The sequence below is a fragment of the Hibiscus syriacus genome, unplaced genomic scaffold (assembly GCF_006381635.1).
Source record: "Hibiscus syriacus cultivar Baekdansim isolate YM2019G1 unplaced genomic scaffold, ASM638163v2 tig00002759_pilon, whole genome shotgun sequence".
Taxonomy (NCBI): Eukaryota; Viridiplantae; Streptophyta; class Magnoliopsida; order Malvales; family Malvaceae; genus Hibiscus; species Hibiscus syriacus.
Window position 1 is genome coordinate 23,738 of NW_024061943.1, and position 15,308 is coordinate 39,045.

At 32.5% G+C, this 15,308-nt stretch overlaps 1 protein-coding gene across 1 annotated transcript; it reads right to left on the bottom strand.

The window, feature by feature from the left end:
* Window positions 1-13,116: 13,116 nt before the first annotated feature.
* Window positions 13,117-13,808, bottom strand: LOC120148852. Its single transcript, XM_039161865.1, has 3 exons — window positions 13,791-13,808; window positions 13,375-13,737; window positions 13,117-13,299 (listed from the first exon to the last, which is right to left on the bottom strand). The coding sequence occupies exons 1-3, from the start codon at window positions 13,806-13,808 to the stop codon at window positions 13,117-13,119; spliced, it is 564 nt and encodes a 187-aa protein (XP_039017796.1).
* Between the last annotated feature and the right edge of the window lie 1,500 nt (window positions 13,809-15,308).

The following is a 15,308-nucleotide window of genomic DNA, read 5'->3' on the forward strand; positions in this document are numbered from 1 at the left end:
AACAGCTAAGGCCAACACAACATGAACCGCTGACACCTTCACAACCAGACTAAACGTATCACGAAAATCATGATCCGAAACTTGCGTAAATCCTTTAGCCACCAATCTCACCTTATAACAAGCAACAGAACCATCCGTATTTTTCTTTATGCAGAACAACCATTTACAACCAATTGCAGTCTTATTTTCAAGTAATGGCACTATAGTCCGCGTACCATTTTTAATAAGAGCATCATATTCGTCCAAAACTACCTGCTTCCATTTAGGAGGCGCAAGAGCTTGCCGTATCGTAGCTGGTTCAACGTCCACACTATTTTCTTCCATCGCATGAAATGCACGTCGCTTAAACAAGCCAACTTTACCACGCGTTATCATAGAATGATTATTAACTACCACAGTCATGAGCACCTGAGTCGAACCAACAATCCCATTCTCACCAAGAGAGTCGACCACAATATTACCTTGCCTTTGATTTGTGATATCATCACCAGATACGTGCCCATATGTGTTTAATACACCTTGAGCATTTGTCTCAATTACACTAACATCATCATGATTTTCATGAGTAGGTGCCACCTCACCCAAAGCATCATCACACAGTTCACCAGTAGCCAAAGGTACAGCCATTTTACGTAATTCATCACACAATGTTTCCATGTGTAAAGGCACCGAACGATCACACACATTATTAGTTTGCGTGTTACAAGTATTGTTACATACAGGTAACAAGCAAAGCAAATCCATAACCCCATGCACCATAAAAATGTCCAAATTAAAATAAGTGAACGCAGCAAAATCGGAGTTCGTAACATCGACCGAAGCAAGAAAAAAAAGTGACTCATCAAACACAACGTGCTGCGACAAATACATACGGCCTCCTTTCGCCAAACAAAAATAACCCTTGTTGTCGGAGCTATAGCCAAGAAAAGTACACAACTCCGAACAAAAATTAAACTTATGAGCGTGAAAAGGACGTAAACAAGGGTAACAACCACAACCAAACACACGCAAATGATCATACGACGGTGGCTTGCCAAACAACTTCTCATACGGGGACACACCATGAAGAATTTTAGTAGAAAGACGATTAATCACATGAACCACCGAGACAACCGCATGCGACCAATACTTCAACGGTAATGAAGCTTGAGCTAACAAAGTGAGCGCCATATCAATAATGTGTCGATGTTTTTATTCAACAACCACATTTTATTGAGACGTATGCGGACAAGTAAGTGATGAACCACACCACTATGACTAAGAACCTTTGATAAAGCACGATACTCACCACCCCAATCACTTTGAACGGCCTTAATATCAATATTGAATTAGACATACACCATCCTTTAACAACGAAGAAATGCATGCAATGCTTTCGACTTATCGCGTAACAAATACACCCAAGTATGACGAGAATATGCACCGACAAACGAGACATAATATTTGAACCCATTGGAGGAGACATGCGGAGGACCCCAAAGATCCGTAAAGACTAATTAAAACAAAGCCAAATATTGAGATTGAGATTCACTAAACGGCAAGCAATGATTCTTTCCTATTTGACAAGCAACACATAACGATTTTTTCATACTATCCCCAAGATCAACATTACACTTCACTTTCAACAACACATCATGAGAATGGTGCCCTAAACATCTATGAAAAACATCATAAGAAAAACTAGCCAAACAAGCATGAAATCCACTACCATCAAATGGAACCAAACTTGAGTTGAACTCATACAAACCACTATCTTCTTTACCTTTAAGCAAAACTTCTCCAGAATCTTCAACACGAACCACACACTTTCGAGCATGAAACTCCAAGAAAACACCATTATCTCTAGTAAGCTTAGACACCGAAAGAAAATTTTTAGTGATATTTGGAACATGAAGCAAAGAATTCAATTGTAACGTATGTGATGTAGTAGCTAACGAAGGATGACCAATACGATTAATAAACATGCCTTTACCATCACCTACAATAAGCTTATTGGCTCCATGAAAATTCGTACCATCTTCAACACAAGTAGCATCTGTTGAAATGTGATGTATGGCTCCTGAATCAATACACCACGAAGAGCGAGCCTTGTCACTGTAGACATCCATTTTCGTCCGGGGCTTACTTAGTATATATATTAATATTATATTTTATCTTTGTATTTTAGTTTAAATAGATGACAATATTTCAATTAGAATTTAGGATATTATTTTTATTTTATCTTTGTTTTAGGTATTTTAGTTTAAATAGTTTTAAGTGTTTTAATTAGGCTTTAAGAAATTATTTTAAGAATTATCTTTAGCTTGTTTTTAGGAATTTGAAGGCTATAAATACCCTCTCAAGGTGAGCCTAAAAAAAGGACTCAACACACACATCTGAGAATAAAATTTCATTCTTCTCTCTAGCTTTCTCTCTATTTTTCGCACACTTCTTTATTTTCTTTTAAATTTCATTTTCAACAATTATGCTAAGTATGATGATATGATCCCAGTTATGTGTTCCGGGTCATATATGATGTTGCCCGATCGTGATTCTAGTAAGAACTTCATAGTGCTTTGATTGAAGACTGAAAGTGCACAAACAACGTTATAAGAAGGAAAAAATGTATATATAAATATGTGTATGAAATTAATGGAAATGATAGAATGAAGTTGAAGTGGATTGTAAATGAAAGAAGTGTGGTGGTGATAGTGGTTGAATGGATGTAACGAAAATGGTGAAGGATGTTTGTGGTTGGCGTGGAGAATGATAGTAATTCAAATGATGGATTGTGACCCTCTAACTATATATGAGTTAGGAACCAACAATATAATAAAGATGGAATCGAAGTGATGGAGGGTGGAACGTGACCCACTAGCTATAGTAGAGCTAGGAACCAACGCTATAATAAGATGAAATGGATGAAGGCTTCAAGACCGACAAGAAACCGATAGAGTTCTAATCCAATAACTAAAATGAAATATATCTTTCAAAGTATTTTCATAAATAAAATTGTGTGTACAAATGATACCAAAGGTGCCTATTTATAGTATTTCTAAGAAGCATATGAAAAGACTCAAAAGATGATAACATTCTCATCAATTTAGCAATAAAATGCACTTGAATGCTTTGTCTTCTTATCTTCAAAGTTGGATGAATATTCTAGATCATTTTGGGGATGAATCTAGATAATTTGAAGCTGAATATGACCTTAATTTCGTCCAAGAAGGAGGGGTGACTCTTGGGTTGCATTGCTTTGCTTGCAAATGGAAGAAAATAGGTTAAATGAAGTCGTATAATGAATGTGGACATCCTACATGTCCAAATCAGCTTGTCTCTTCAAATTCCTTGCTTATTTTATCACTTAATTTGGTGATTAAATGAAATAAAATCATCCTTCATTGCTTGTTCCCTTGAAGAATATGATCAGCCTTCAAAAGATGATAAAGGCCTTGAATGCTAAGTTTTGAATGATAGTTATTGCATGTCCCCTTGCTTGAACATGAATGACCTTCAATGGGTGATAACATCAACCTTGAATGTCTTGAATTAGTGAATTAAGATGGCCATCAATTGCTTGTCTCTTGGTAGAAGATGAAAGGACTCTTCCTTGGTTCAAAGTCATCCAAATAATCCATGCATGAAATTCCCGTAATGAAAATTCCAACCTATAATTTCTTTGGTAATTCGATCATATCTCAAGCTCGCGATATAGGATTGAGGTGATTCAAAAGGCGTAGGAAAGCTAAGAGATATAATAATAATGTCCAATTGGTTTCTGGACCCAAAAATATCTGTATCGCATCCAGAATTAGAATACATTCTGACTGATATTCTTGCATCTGTTGAGACTGTTCAGCTTTCCTCTTGCACCTAAACACAAAGATAAACTTTATTCAATCATAACATGTAAATATGCATGGGATAATTTAGAGTTAGTTTGATTAATGAACTAACTTTATTCAATGAACTAGATGCATGAATGAAGTAGCTTACTAAATGATCTAAATATGCATAATTGAACTACTTCCCTAAATGAACTAGATGATTTAAATGCAATGCATGCTTAAATGAACAACATACTTATTAAATGCAATGAATGTCATGCAAATTCATGCAATGAATGATATCATATGATAAGCATATCCTAAGAGGTAAATAAAAACATATGATAAAATATAATGCATAAATAAGCAGGTATAGGATGAAGTAAGGTAGAACCCCCTTTGAATCAGCCTTGGTAAACTTCAATGATTTAATTAGATCAAGAAGAAAGTTAGGGCTGATTGGGATCACATCATTCCCTCCCTCTTTAATGCGATTTGTCCCCAAATCGACACTTGCTATGAACGGGAACAATTTTGATTTCCTTTGGGTGGGGAACTTCTTTACTTTTGATTTACACAAAACCCATTTTCCAAGATCACGATCTTCACGCTCGTAAACCTTATTTTCATATGGTTCACTCAAATTTGAACATGCCTTTTTGATCTCAGTTTTCGAAACATCATATCCTTTGACAACGAGAGTTGTCTTTTGAACCCTACCTTGATTCAAAACATCACTTCCATTGATGAAGGAACTTGTCCTTTGAATCATTCCTTGGTCTAAAAGGTTACTACTTTTGATTAAAGAACGTTTCTCTTCAAATCCTTTCATCTTTCGGTGTTGTTCTCTTTGAAAAGAATGTCTCCTTTCGTTTCCTAAATCAAAACTAGATTAGTAGAAAAGGAAATAAGATTTAAAGAGATAAGGAAAACAAACCTAAGAATATTCGGAGATAGTGGTCGATGGTTAAGGTTCTTCATGAAAATGTGCATTGGTTCATGGGATCCTTCTTTATAGTGTCCCTTGGAATCATCATACCAATTAGTTAATGCATGAAGCTTGTGAAAACCCTTCCATATGAATAAATTGTTTGGGTTTGAATGTGCACAATTCTCTTGGATTCCTTCAAGTAGGTAAGACATGCCAAATTTAATATTCATACCCTTCCATATGATGGCCCTTGAGTAGATGGATAGCCTTTGCTTCAAATAATCTATTTGCAAAATGGAGAGTGGCAATTTCATCTCAAGATTGCAAAGAAACTTATCCTCGCAACTCAAAACATCAATTCTTTGTTTTTGAATCATCCCTCTAAAAAGTAAATCAAAGTTAGAAGTAAATAATTCAATAACAAAAGAAATGGAAAAATCAAACCACAGAGGATGCTTGATGATCTTATTGGGCACCGGTTTCTTGGTGATAGAAAACTTCATTGGATCTTCCTTTGAAACATTATTAAAGCATGGATGATGTTCGATCATCTTTAGGAATGAAAATGTGTTTAAAATGTCTCTTGAAGTGATATTCTCATCATCCTGCAACAATGAAATTTCAAGAATAAAAGAAGAATGGTTAAGGTTGTTAGTGAAAAATGAAATTTGACGAATTTCTTTTTCAAACTCATCATTTTCACTCTCATATTCTTTTTGAATTTCTATTTCAATGACACTCTTTTTCTCTTTTTCTTCAAAACTCTCCTCTTTCCCCTCTTTTTCACAAAATTCTTTTTCTCTGCTCTCAATGTCTTTTTCAACTCTTATGTCTCTTTTTTTGTTGAAAATATTTTCTTTTTCTAGTTGTTCTTGCAATTGTGTTTCTTTGACAAAATTGTCAAAACACTCTTGAAGACGAGTTAGACTTTCAGGATTAAAAGATGCAAAATTTCTTGTCTTACTTCGCGTTGAACTTTTGACATTGCTTTTTGTTAGAAAATTGGGGTCCTCCTTGTAAGATCTTCTACTGCAATTAGGTGCAGAACTAGAAAAGGATCGAGAGTCATTTCTCCTTTTTTAGTTGTGTTTTGATCTTCGTTGGACACGTTTTTGAACAAGAATGTTGTTCTATCATTTGCTCTAATTTCTTTGAGATTAGGTCGAGATGCTTTTGAAACAAACTCCTTATCTCTCGTGTCATGGATTGCATTTGTAAGTTTAGTGCACCACTATCATTTTGGGTGTCACCTCCTGAAATATGAGAATTGTCTCTAGAAGTGTGAGACATGATTAGTAATAAAAAAATGAAAAATAGACCTCACCAATACACTCCAAGGAAAAGTCTCTCCTCTCGTGTTTCACTCGGGATGACTTTTACCCTTAATGCACACTCTTGCCTTTTACCACTCTTGCTTTCCTTTAAAGTTCTTGTGGAACTCCCTCGAGGTTTACAAGGTGTCTTGTAGACTTCGACTGAAACAATTTGGGGCTTGGTTGGAAGAATGATGTGAGTTAAGAAAGAAATGGCTACAATAAAGAATGAATATGAGAATAGGCAATGAAATCGTAAAGATAATGAAAGAAACGATGAAACGAATATGAAACCTTCTTGATTATTTTTTTCAAAGATGAAAATAATTGCTCTCTCCCTCTTTAAAATTTTCTCTTTTTTCTTTTCTTTTTTTTTGATTTTTTTACTAACCCGAGAGAGAGAAAATGATACGATACGCTTACTGAATCGGCTAGCTCTAATGCCAAATGATATGATCCCGGTTATGTGTTCCGAGTCATATACGATGTGTCCCGATCGTGATTCTAGTAAGGCTTCATAGTGCTTTCATTGAAGACTGAAAATGCACAAATAACGTTATAAGAAGGAAAATATGTATATATAAATATGTGTATAAAAGTAATGGAAATGATAGAATGAAGTTGAAGTGGATTGTAAATGAAAGAAGTGTGGTGGTGATAGTGGTTGAATGGATGTAACGAAAATGGTGAAGGATGTTTGTGGTTGGCGTGGAGAATGATAGTAATTCAAAGGATGGATTGTGAACCTCTAACTATATATGAGTTAGGAACCAACAATATAATAAAGATGGAATCAAAGTGATAGAGGGTGGAACGTGACACACTAGCTATAGTAGAGCTAGGAACCAACGCTATAACAAGATGAAATAGATGAAGGATTCAAGGCCGACAAGAAACCGATAGAGTTCTAATCCAATAACTAAAATGAAAGCAATCTTTCAAAGTATTTTCATAAATCAAATTGTGTGTACAAATGATACCAAAGGTGCCTATTTATAGTATTTCTAAGAAACATATGAAAAGACTCAAAAGATGATAACATTCTCATCAATTTAGCAATAAAATGCACTTAAATGCTTTGTCTTCTTATCTTCAAAGTTGGATGAATATTCTAGATCATTTTGGGGATGAATCTAGATAATGTGAAGCTGAATATGGCCTTAATTTCGTCCAAGAAGGAGGGGTGACTCTTGGGCTGCATTGTTTTGCTTGCAAATGGAAGAAAAGAGGTTAAATGAAGTCATATGATAAATGTGGACATGCTACATGTCCAAATCAGCTTGTCTCTTCAAATTCCTTGCTTATTTTATCACTTAATTTGGTGATTAAATGAAATAAAATCATCCTTCATTGCTTGTTCCCTTGAAGAATATAATCAGCCTTCAAAAGATGATAAATGCCTTGAATGCTAAGTTTTGAATGATGGTTATTGCATGTCCCCTTGCTTGAACATGAATGGCCTTCAATGGGTGATAACATCAACCTTGAATGCCTTGAATTAGTGAATTAAGATGGCCATCAATTGCTTGTCTCTTGGTGGAAGATGAAAGGACTCTTCCTTGGTTCAAAGTCATCCAAATAATCCATGCATGAAATTCCCGTAATGAAAATTCCAGCCTACAATTTCTTTGGTAATTTGATCATATCTCAACCTCCCGATATCGGATTGAGGTGATTCAAAAGGCGTTGGAAAGCTAAGAGATAGAAGAATAATCTTCAATTTGTTTCTGGACCCAAAAATATCTGTATCGCATCCAGAATTAGAATACATTCTGACTGATATTCTTGCATCTGTTGAGACTGTTCAGCTTTCCTCTTGCACCTAAACACAAAGATAAACTTTATTCAATCATAAAATGTAAATATGCATGGGATAATTTAGAGTTAGTTTGATTAATGAACTAACTTTATTCAATGAACTAGATGCATGAATGAAGTAGCTTACTAAATGATCTAAATATGCATAATTGAACTACTTCCCTAAATGAACTAGATAATTTAAATGCAATGCATGCTTAAATGAACAACATACTTATTAAATGCAATGAATGTCATGCAAATTCATGCAATGAATGATATCATATGATAAGCATATCCTAAGAGGTAAATAAAAACATATGATAAAATATAGTGCATAAATAAGCAGGTATAGGATGAAGTAAGGTAGAACCCCCTTTGAATCAACCTTGGTGAATTTCAATGATTTAATTAGATCAAGAAGAAAGTTAGGGCTGATTGGGATCACATCATATGACTTTGGTCATGCTTAGCTAATTTTCTTTTAAGCTGAAGGCTAAAGCGAAGGCTCAATTCTAAACGTAAAATTAAAGGTTTGCTTATTGAAGCATATTTGACTTTCCGAAAACACACTTAGCAAAATTGTTTGCTAAGAGGAAACTAAGATCGGAATCAGTTATTGTTGAAACAATATAGTCCGAGTCGGCAACAAAGAATTGTCCTTGTAAGTCAACGTAAATTTTGAAGTAAAGATTTGTTTCGATGATCCGAGGAATTTGAGGCAAAACTGAAGTCTGAGGTTGTTTTCACAATAAGTTTTTCTTTATCTTAATCTCTTTAGATTATTTATTTAAATATTTTCTTTTATTTAATTCTTATCTTTTATTTTAAAAAAACTTTTAAAAACTCATTTTTATCTTTACTACTATTATTTATTATTTTATTATATTTCCCTTTCATTTATTATTATTTTATTTTTTTCTTTCCTTGTATTTTCTTTAAAATTCAACCCTTCTTATTTTATTTTATTTTATTTTTATTTTCCCACTCCTTTTTTATTTTGTTTTATTTTTATTTTCTCTTTCAACATTTTTTATATTTTATTATTTTTTTCTGAAATTTAATATTTTCTTCATTTATTTTATTTTCTCTTTTAACAATTTTTATATAACATTTTTTAAATTTAATATTTCCTTCTTTGATTTATTTTTTTAAATTTAATTTTTATTTGATATTTCTTTTATTTTATAATATAACGTTTTCAACTTTTTAGAGGTAACTTTAATCAATCAAAGGTAAGTAATTTGAATTGAATCTCTAAATTTTAATTTCAATTTCAATTTTCGCAATTAAGAGAACCGACAAATTAAATGGTACCGAAAAAGCAGTTTAATTGTGTTAATCTTTCCTTGACTGTAACCGACTCCCAAATCCGACATATTTCTGGTAAAACGTAGATCAGGTAAGATAATATCTGATCAACCAAATTTTTTACGAAAAATAAATTATCGGTGGCGACTCTAACGTTTTTATTTAATATTGTTTCGCAATACTTATAAAACTATCTGAATCCTGTCAACTTTAAAATCATTTGGTTTAACTTTAAAATATTTTAAAATATAAGACTATTCAATCATACATTCAGATAGAATTATGCAAATAAAGATAAAGTAGCCCTAATTTACTATTGCATACCCTTTAAAAATATAAGTCTATCAGAGCTACCAAACAGATAAATTATATATGCCACTAAAATCGAAATCATACCAGAGAAGTCTTATTGATATTGTAGGTAGATTGATTTTTGAAAAGATGCATCAAGAGGCTCCTCACTTCACATTTTTTTTCTTTATCTGAACCTACACGTGAAAATCATCATATGCTCAGTAAAACTTAGTGACACAATATAACTACTTAAGGTGAGATAAAATAAAAATTTCATAATAACAATTCAAAACATTAAAATTTAAAATTCAAATGAATACGTTGAAATTCCAAACCGACTTATTCAAGCCACTTTTGTTTGTCAAAAACCTGAAAATCATAATCTCATGATTTTATGAGAATTATAGTAATCAACATCAATCATAATAAATATTCCATATTCCTTTTTCTCAAACCCTTTCTAGAAACTTTTACATTCAAATACATTTTAGAACTTTCACTTTCAGATTTCATTTTTATCTGAAAGCCTATCAGATTTTTTATCTTTCGTATTTATAGCCCAATGTATATGTAAGATAATGCAAGGAACGTGAGTCAGACGAGTGTGTGCAAGAAGCACTTCAGTGCTTCCATCACACTATGCACTTCAAGTGCAATCGTATCATTTGCACCAAGGGTGCTACACATAATGTACACAAATATACCAGATCATAATCAGAATCACTCCACCTCATAGCATGCCAATTGTACCTACGGCTCTCAATGCAACATACAATGGACTTTCATATCTTATTCATTTTAGAATCAATATTTCAAATTTAGAATCATTTCTACTTCATTATCGTCAAAATAGAACATAGAGAGTTCATACCCTAAATCATCCATAAAACTTATACAAACATTATGTAAATAATTCATATTAAAAATAGAAAACATAGTTTAAAATAATTACGAGGTTAACTTATCACAAGTCGTCCTAAATCATATTAATTAAATAAACTAATTGTACTCACATTGACACTTAATTTATAAATCAAAATATTATCCTCACTGAACTTTAGGTTAATCCTTTGCTTTCGATTGCCTCAACTATAAAATTTATCTTAGTTTTATACTCTGACAATTTGCATAACCTTCAAAGAAGTATTATTCTGTATTAATCTACATACTTAAAAATTATTATGTTTGCAACAATGGAAACTAGACTCGAATATGAATATAACCATATAAGACACTTCTTTTAGTTCAACTTGTACAATTTATAGCGAATTTTCAAAGCTGACTTGCATAAACTGATTTGAGCAGAAACTGCTGTCATGTTTTCTGACCTATCATTGATTAAAAATCATATTTTTTTGTATACACCTCGGAATTAGTATCCATTTATTTTAAATAAAACTAGACTTATATAAAAATCCAACGGTATAGATATAATTCTCTAATCACTTTTATATAATTTTTGGTGATTTTCTAAACTTAATGTTCAAATCATAATTTCTGGTCAGCTTACCCTAATTAATATCCTTAATTTATTCTATAATTCTATTAGTTTACCAAGTGAACATTATACATGAATAAAAAATCTCATAATATTTAGGAGTCACTTCTTACCGTAATAACTTTTTCATTGGCTCATCGCAAACTAATGTTCGTTCGATAACATAAATATTGATTAAATATGTACTCACCTTTGCCTCACTACTGAACCTTTCCTACGATGTCCTTTTTTCCTCTCGTACTTTGACCTTTACTTTCATATCGCTAGAATCAGAAGATTTTTTGCAGTTTGATCAACATCACATACATACACCATTTTCAAACTATATGTTAATATTCTACTAACATAATCTAATTTCGATGAAAAATAAATTTTGTAAATGTAATCAATACTTAATCGATGAAAATTAAATCACAACGTCATCATAACTTAAAACTTTACAAAATAATTATTCAATTCCATAAATGTTCGTTCCATCATCAATCCTTCAACTTTTGAAAGTTTCGCATTTAAATCACTAATTATGAATTCTTGTTAGAATTCACATCAACCTTTCCATTTAATTCATAATGGCCTTTCACCATTTCATTCAATTCAAACCAGCATTAAAATTTCCAGCATTGATATAATATATTCAATCTAATACCTTTAAATTTACAAACTTGCAATTTAAACCCCAAACTTTCTAACTCTTCGAATTAGTCACCAAACTTCACCAACTTTTGCATTTTGATCCAAAATAACATTCTAACTTCAATTTCTAGCATTAAACACCCACAATTAAGCAATTATACAACAATACCCTCAAATATTCAAGACTTGCAAAAAATGGTCCATTTACTAACACAACACTCCAAATTGATCCAATTAATTCTCCAAGACATGTAGAATACATCTAAAATCAAATACAAACCATTCAAAAATTTTGAATTTTTTTCCCTAAATAAATTCACCATGGTCGAACCTTATCAGTGATCTAATGCATACTTTTCGTTCAATTTCAAGCATGAATTCAACCTCCTTACATCAAATTCATATATTTCAATCATGACAAAATCAAATTTATTCACTACTCAATCAACTTCTATAAACCCTAACCATGGCCAAACATGATATAAGCTTCAACACATGAATTTAATCATCTCCTATGCTATAGAATTACTCAACAACATAAAAATCTCCCATCAAATCTTCAAAATCAAACATGTTCTTCAACCACCCAAATCATGCATCTCAATATCTAAGCATGATTTCCTTGAAATATTTATACCAAATGATACAAAATTTCAAGAGGATTAATTCTCTATCTAATAGCTTAATCCAAAAATCAAAGAAAATGGCGTAAAATGGAAAATAATTTTTTTCTTACCTCCAATGGTGTTCACGGCAGCAAGGGGAAGAAGATGGAAAATTTTTGCTTATTTTTTTCCTCATTTATTAGCCTTTACCCTTGTTATATTCTAATTAAATGAATTTAAAATTCATTTAATGAGAAATTATTAGTTTACCCTTAATAAAATGTGATAATTTCCATTTACCCTTGAAATATCTTCTATTAAAATATCTCATAGTCAAAGATGAACCAAAATAAAGTTGACTTTCTACTTTGGCCATGCAATTTTAAAAACTTTCACTTTAGTCACCAAATTTCCCAAATTTCGGCTAAATAAGGAAAATTAACTTCAATTCCACAGATCCATGATAAATTTCACTGTTCTAAGATATGGAAATAATATTTCCAACCTTTATCTAGCATCCTTCAAATTTTTGTAAAATTTTTGTTCGATCCGATTATCCAATTTCTTACTAGACTTTTTTTTGTAACTTTTAATACAAATCCCGAATCAAAATTCTGATTCTCATTAAAACAATTGTTTCGAAACAAACTATCCATTTGCAGGCCAAAACATATATCTTTTAAAATTACATTTTTGCATTCTAAATATTTCTAAATTTATACTTTGGCCACTAAACTTTCAAAACTTAAGCAAAAATTTGGGGTATTAAATCACCCCTCCCATATGCCAAACCAAAACTACCTTGCATTCGGATATTATGATTCACATCAACATTCACAACTGGAGCAGCACCCGATGACCCTCCATCAATTAACTTCGCCATATGAGCACTCAACTACAGACCATCCGCTTGTTCAAATGTTTGTTGTTACATCTCCGCATCAACAAGCATCGAAGCAATACGGTCGAAAGATAGCGGATAGCTACTGGTGGTAATCACAACCACGAACGGTCTATACTCCGGGGGAAGACCATTTAGAACCGTGACAATCTGTTCATACTCCGACACCGGAGCACCACAGGCAGTTAACACATCGCACACTTCTTTAACCTAAGCAATATAGGATCGCATATTCAAATCACCTTTCCAGAGCAACTTGAGCCTATAATGAAGACTCGTGATCACCGTAGGAGATTTGTTCGCAAAAATAATCGTCACTTTCATCCATATCTCTGCCGTTTCAGCTCCAACAAGATGAGGAAGAATCGATGGGTCGATCGTTGACAAAAGCCAAGATGCAAGAGCATTATATTGCGTAACAAACACTTCATACTCATCTTTTTCCACCATAACACCACCGCCCAACACCACCGTTGCAGCTGGAGGAAGCACATTACCAGTTAACAACTTCTTCAAACGGTGACTCCTCACCGTAAGTAAGATTTGTTGCTTCCATAACAAATAGTTTATCTTATCCAAAGTAACACTCACTCGTTTGTTCGAGAAAACGCTATTGTTGAGAGCAAGTCCAGTCACCACAGTCATCACCTGAAAAGAAGAAGAAGAAGAAATAAGCACCCAAAAAGAAAAAAAGAACGAACCATGACTGCTAATACCATGTTTGACTTTTAAATTCTCTTTATTATTATTGTGGAAAAGCTTCTCTAAACCCTCACCTCTTACACGCTATATATAGGTGTGATATCAAACTTTCTACACTCGCAAATAACCACTAAATTCAGCTCACACACTCACTGAGAACCTTACACACCAACAACTTTTAAAATATTATCAGTTGCAAACACTCACATATTGTATCCTCCATATTAGTAAGAATATTATTGATGAGTTTCATAAGACCCGCATTCGTAGAGAGTTAGTAAGAATAATAGTCGACAATAGAGATATATAACAACAAAAGTTGTTGAGGTCATTAATATAGTACTAAAAGGTACATGTCATCTTCCAATAACGAGTGCGGTGAAAGAGAAATACTTTAAGTTGGCTAAGATTTGGTTCGATAAAGGGAATGAGATTGAGTTTCTCATAAATAGAGGTAATATTTGGGCCCTTATAGTGGTGGAAACAATGGAAGCAAATGAGTTATTGACAACCTCAATGCTTGTTCATAACTTTGACCGAATTGATCATAATTTCTTTGTGAAATGCATATGTCGTAAGGAATGAGGAGAGAGCAAAATATTTAAATTTAATTTATGACAAAGATGATATGATTGTGGTCGCTTTTAGACATAAAGATATATGTGTGTGTTCATGCAGTCATTGCATGTATGCATGCTAGTATAAGCACTTACATTTATGTTGATGAATGCTTTCACCTACATAGGATATTTAATGTCTATAGCTATGTGTTCAATCAGATCCCAAATGAATCATATTTATTGAAAAATTATCATTATGAATGGCTACCAAATTTAATGCTTCGTAAAAGTTCAAATGGTTCACTTAAGTCCACTATAAATTTTCATATTAGAGAGAAATGTTAACTGAAGAGATGCAAATTATGTAGAGGTGAAGATCATTAAAAAAAAAGTGTCTAAATCTACCAAGATATAGGCTTGAGTAATTATATTTGTATTTGGACGAATATTTGAACTTCATTTATATTTCTATTTGAATAAATGTTTAGTTTTTCCTATTTGTTTTTTGAATGAGTGTGATGGATTCCACATTTGATTTGGAATAAAATAAATGGAATTTGTATACATGAATTAAAAGAAATTAAACATCATTTGAATAAATAATATTTTATTTAATATTAATTTTTCATACAAAAAATAATGGACTATTTACTATTCTTACTGGTGCTAAAGTGTTGTGGAATGATAATGTCGAGGTGAACATCGATTGTGTTATTGTCGATGTGGTTGCACAGGGGTTTGGTAACCAATCTCCTCATTCACTGAGGGCATATAATTTGGTGTTGTAAATATATGTCCACCATTTTGTTCTCCCATCTCCGGTGGAAACATATAATGACAAACAGTCATATTTGACATCATAGATGTCATGTTTTCAAAATCATATGCTGATACAAACATGGGAGAGTATATGGGTGACTGGCGATGAATAAACTCTGGTATTATCCCACAACAATA

What these genes read in the sequence shown, in the direction of transcription:
- LOC120148852 (XM_039161865.1), bottom strand. An exon ending in TTGCGAACAAATCTCCTACG is followed by an intron (nt 13,300 to 13,374) that starts GTGATCACGAGT and finishes TATATTGCTTAG; the next exon opens with GTTAAAGAAGTGTGCGATGT.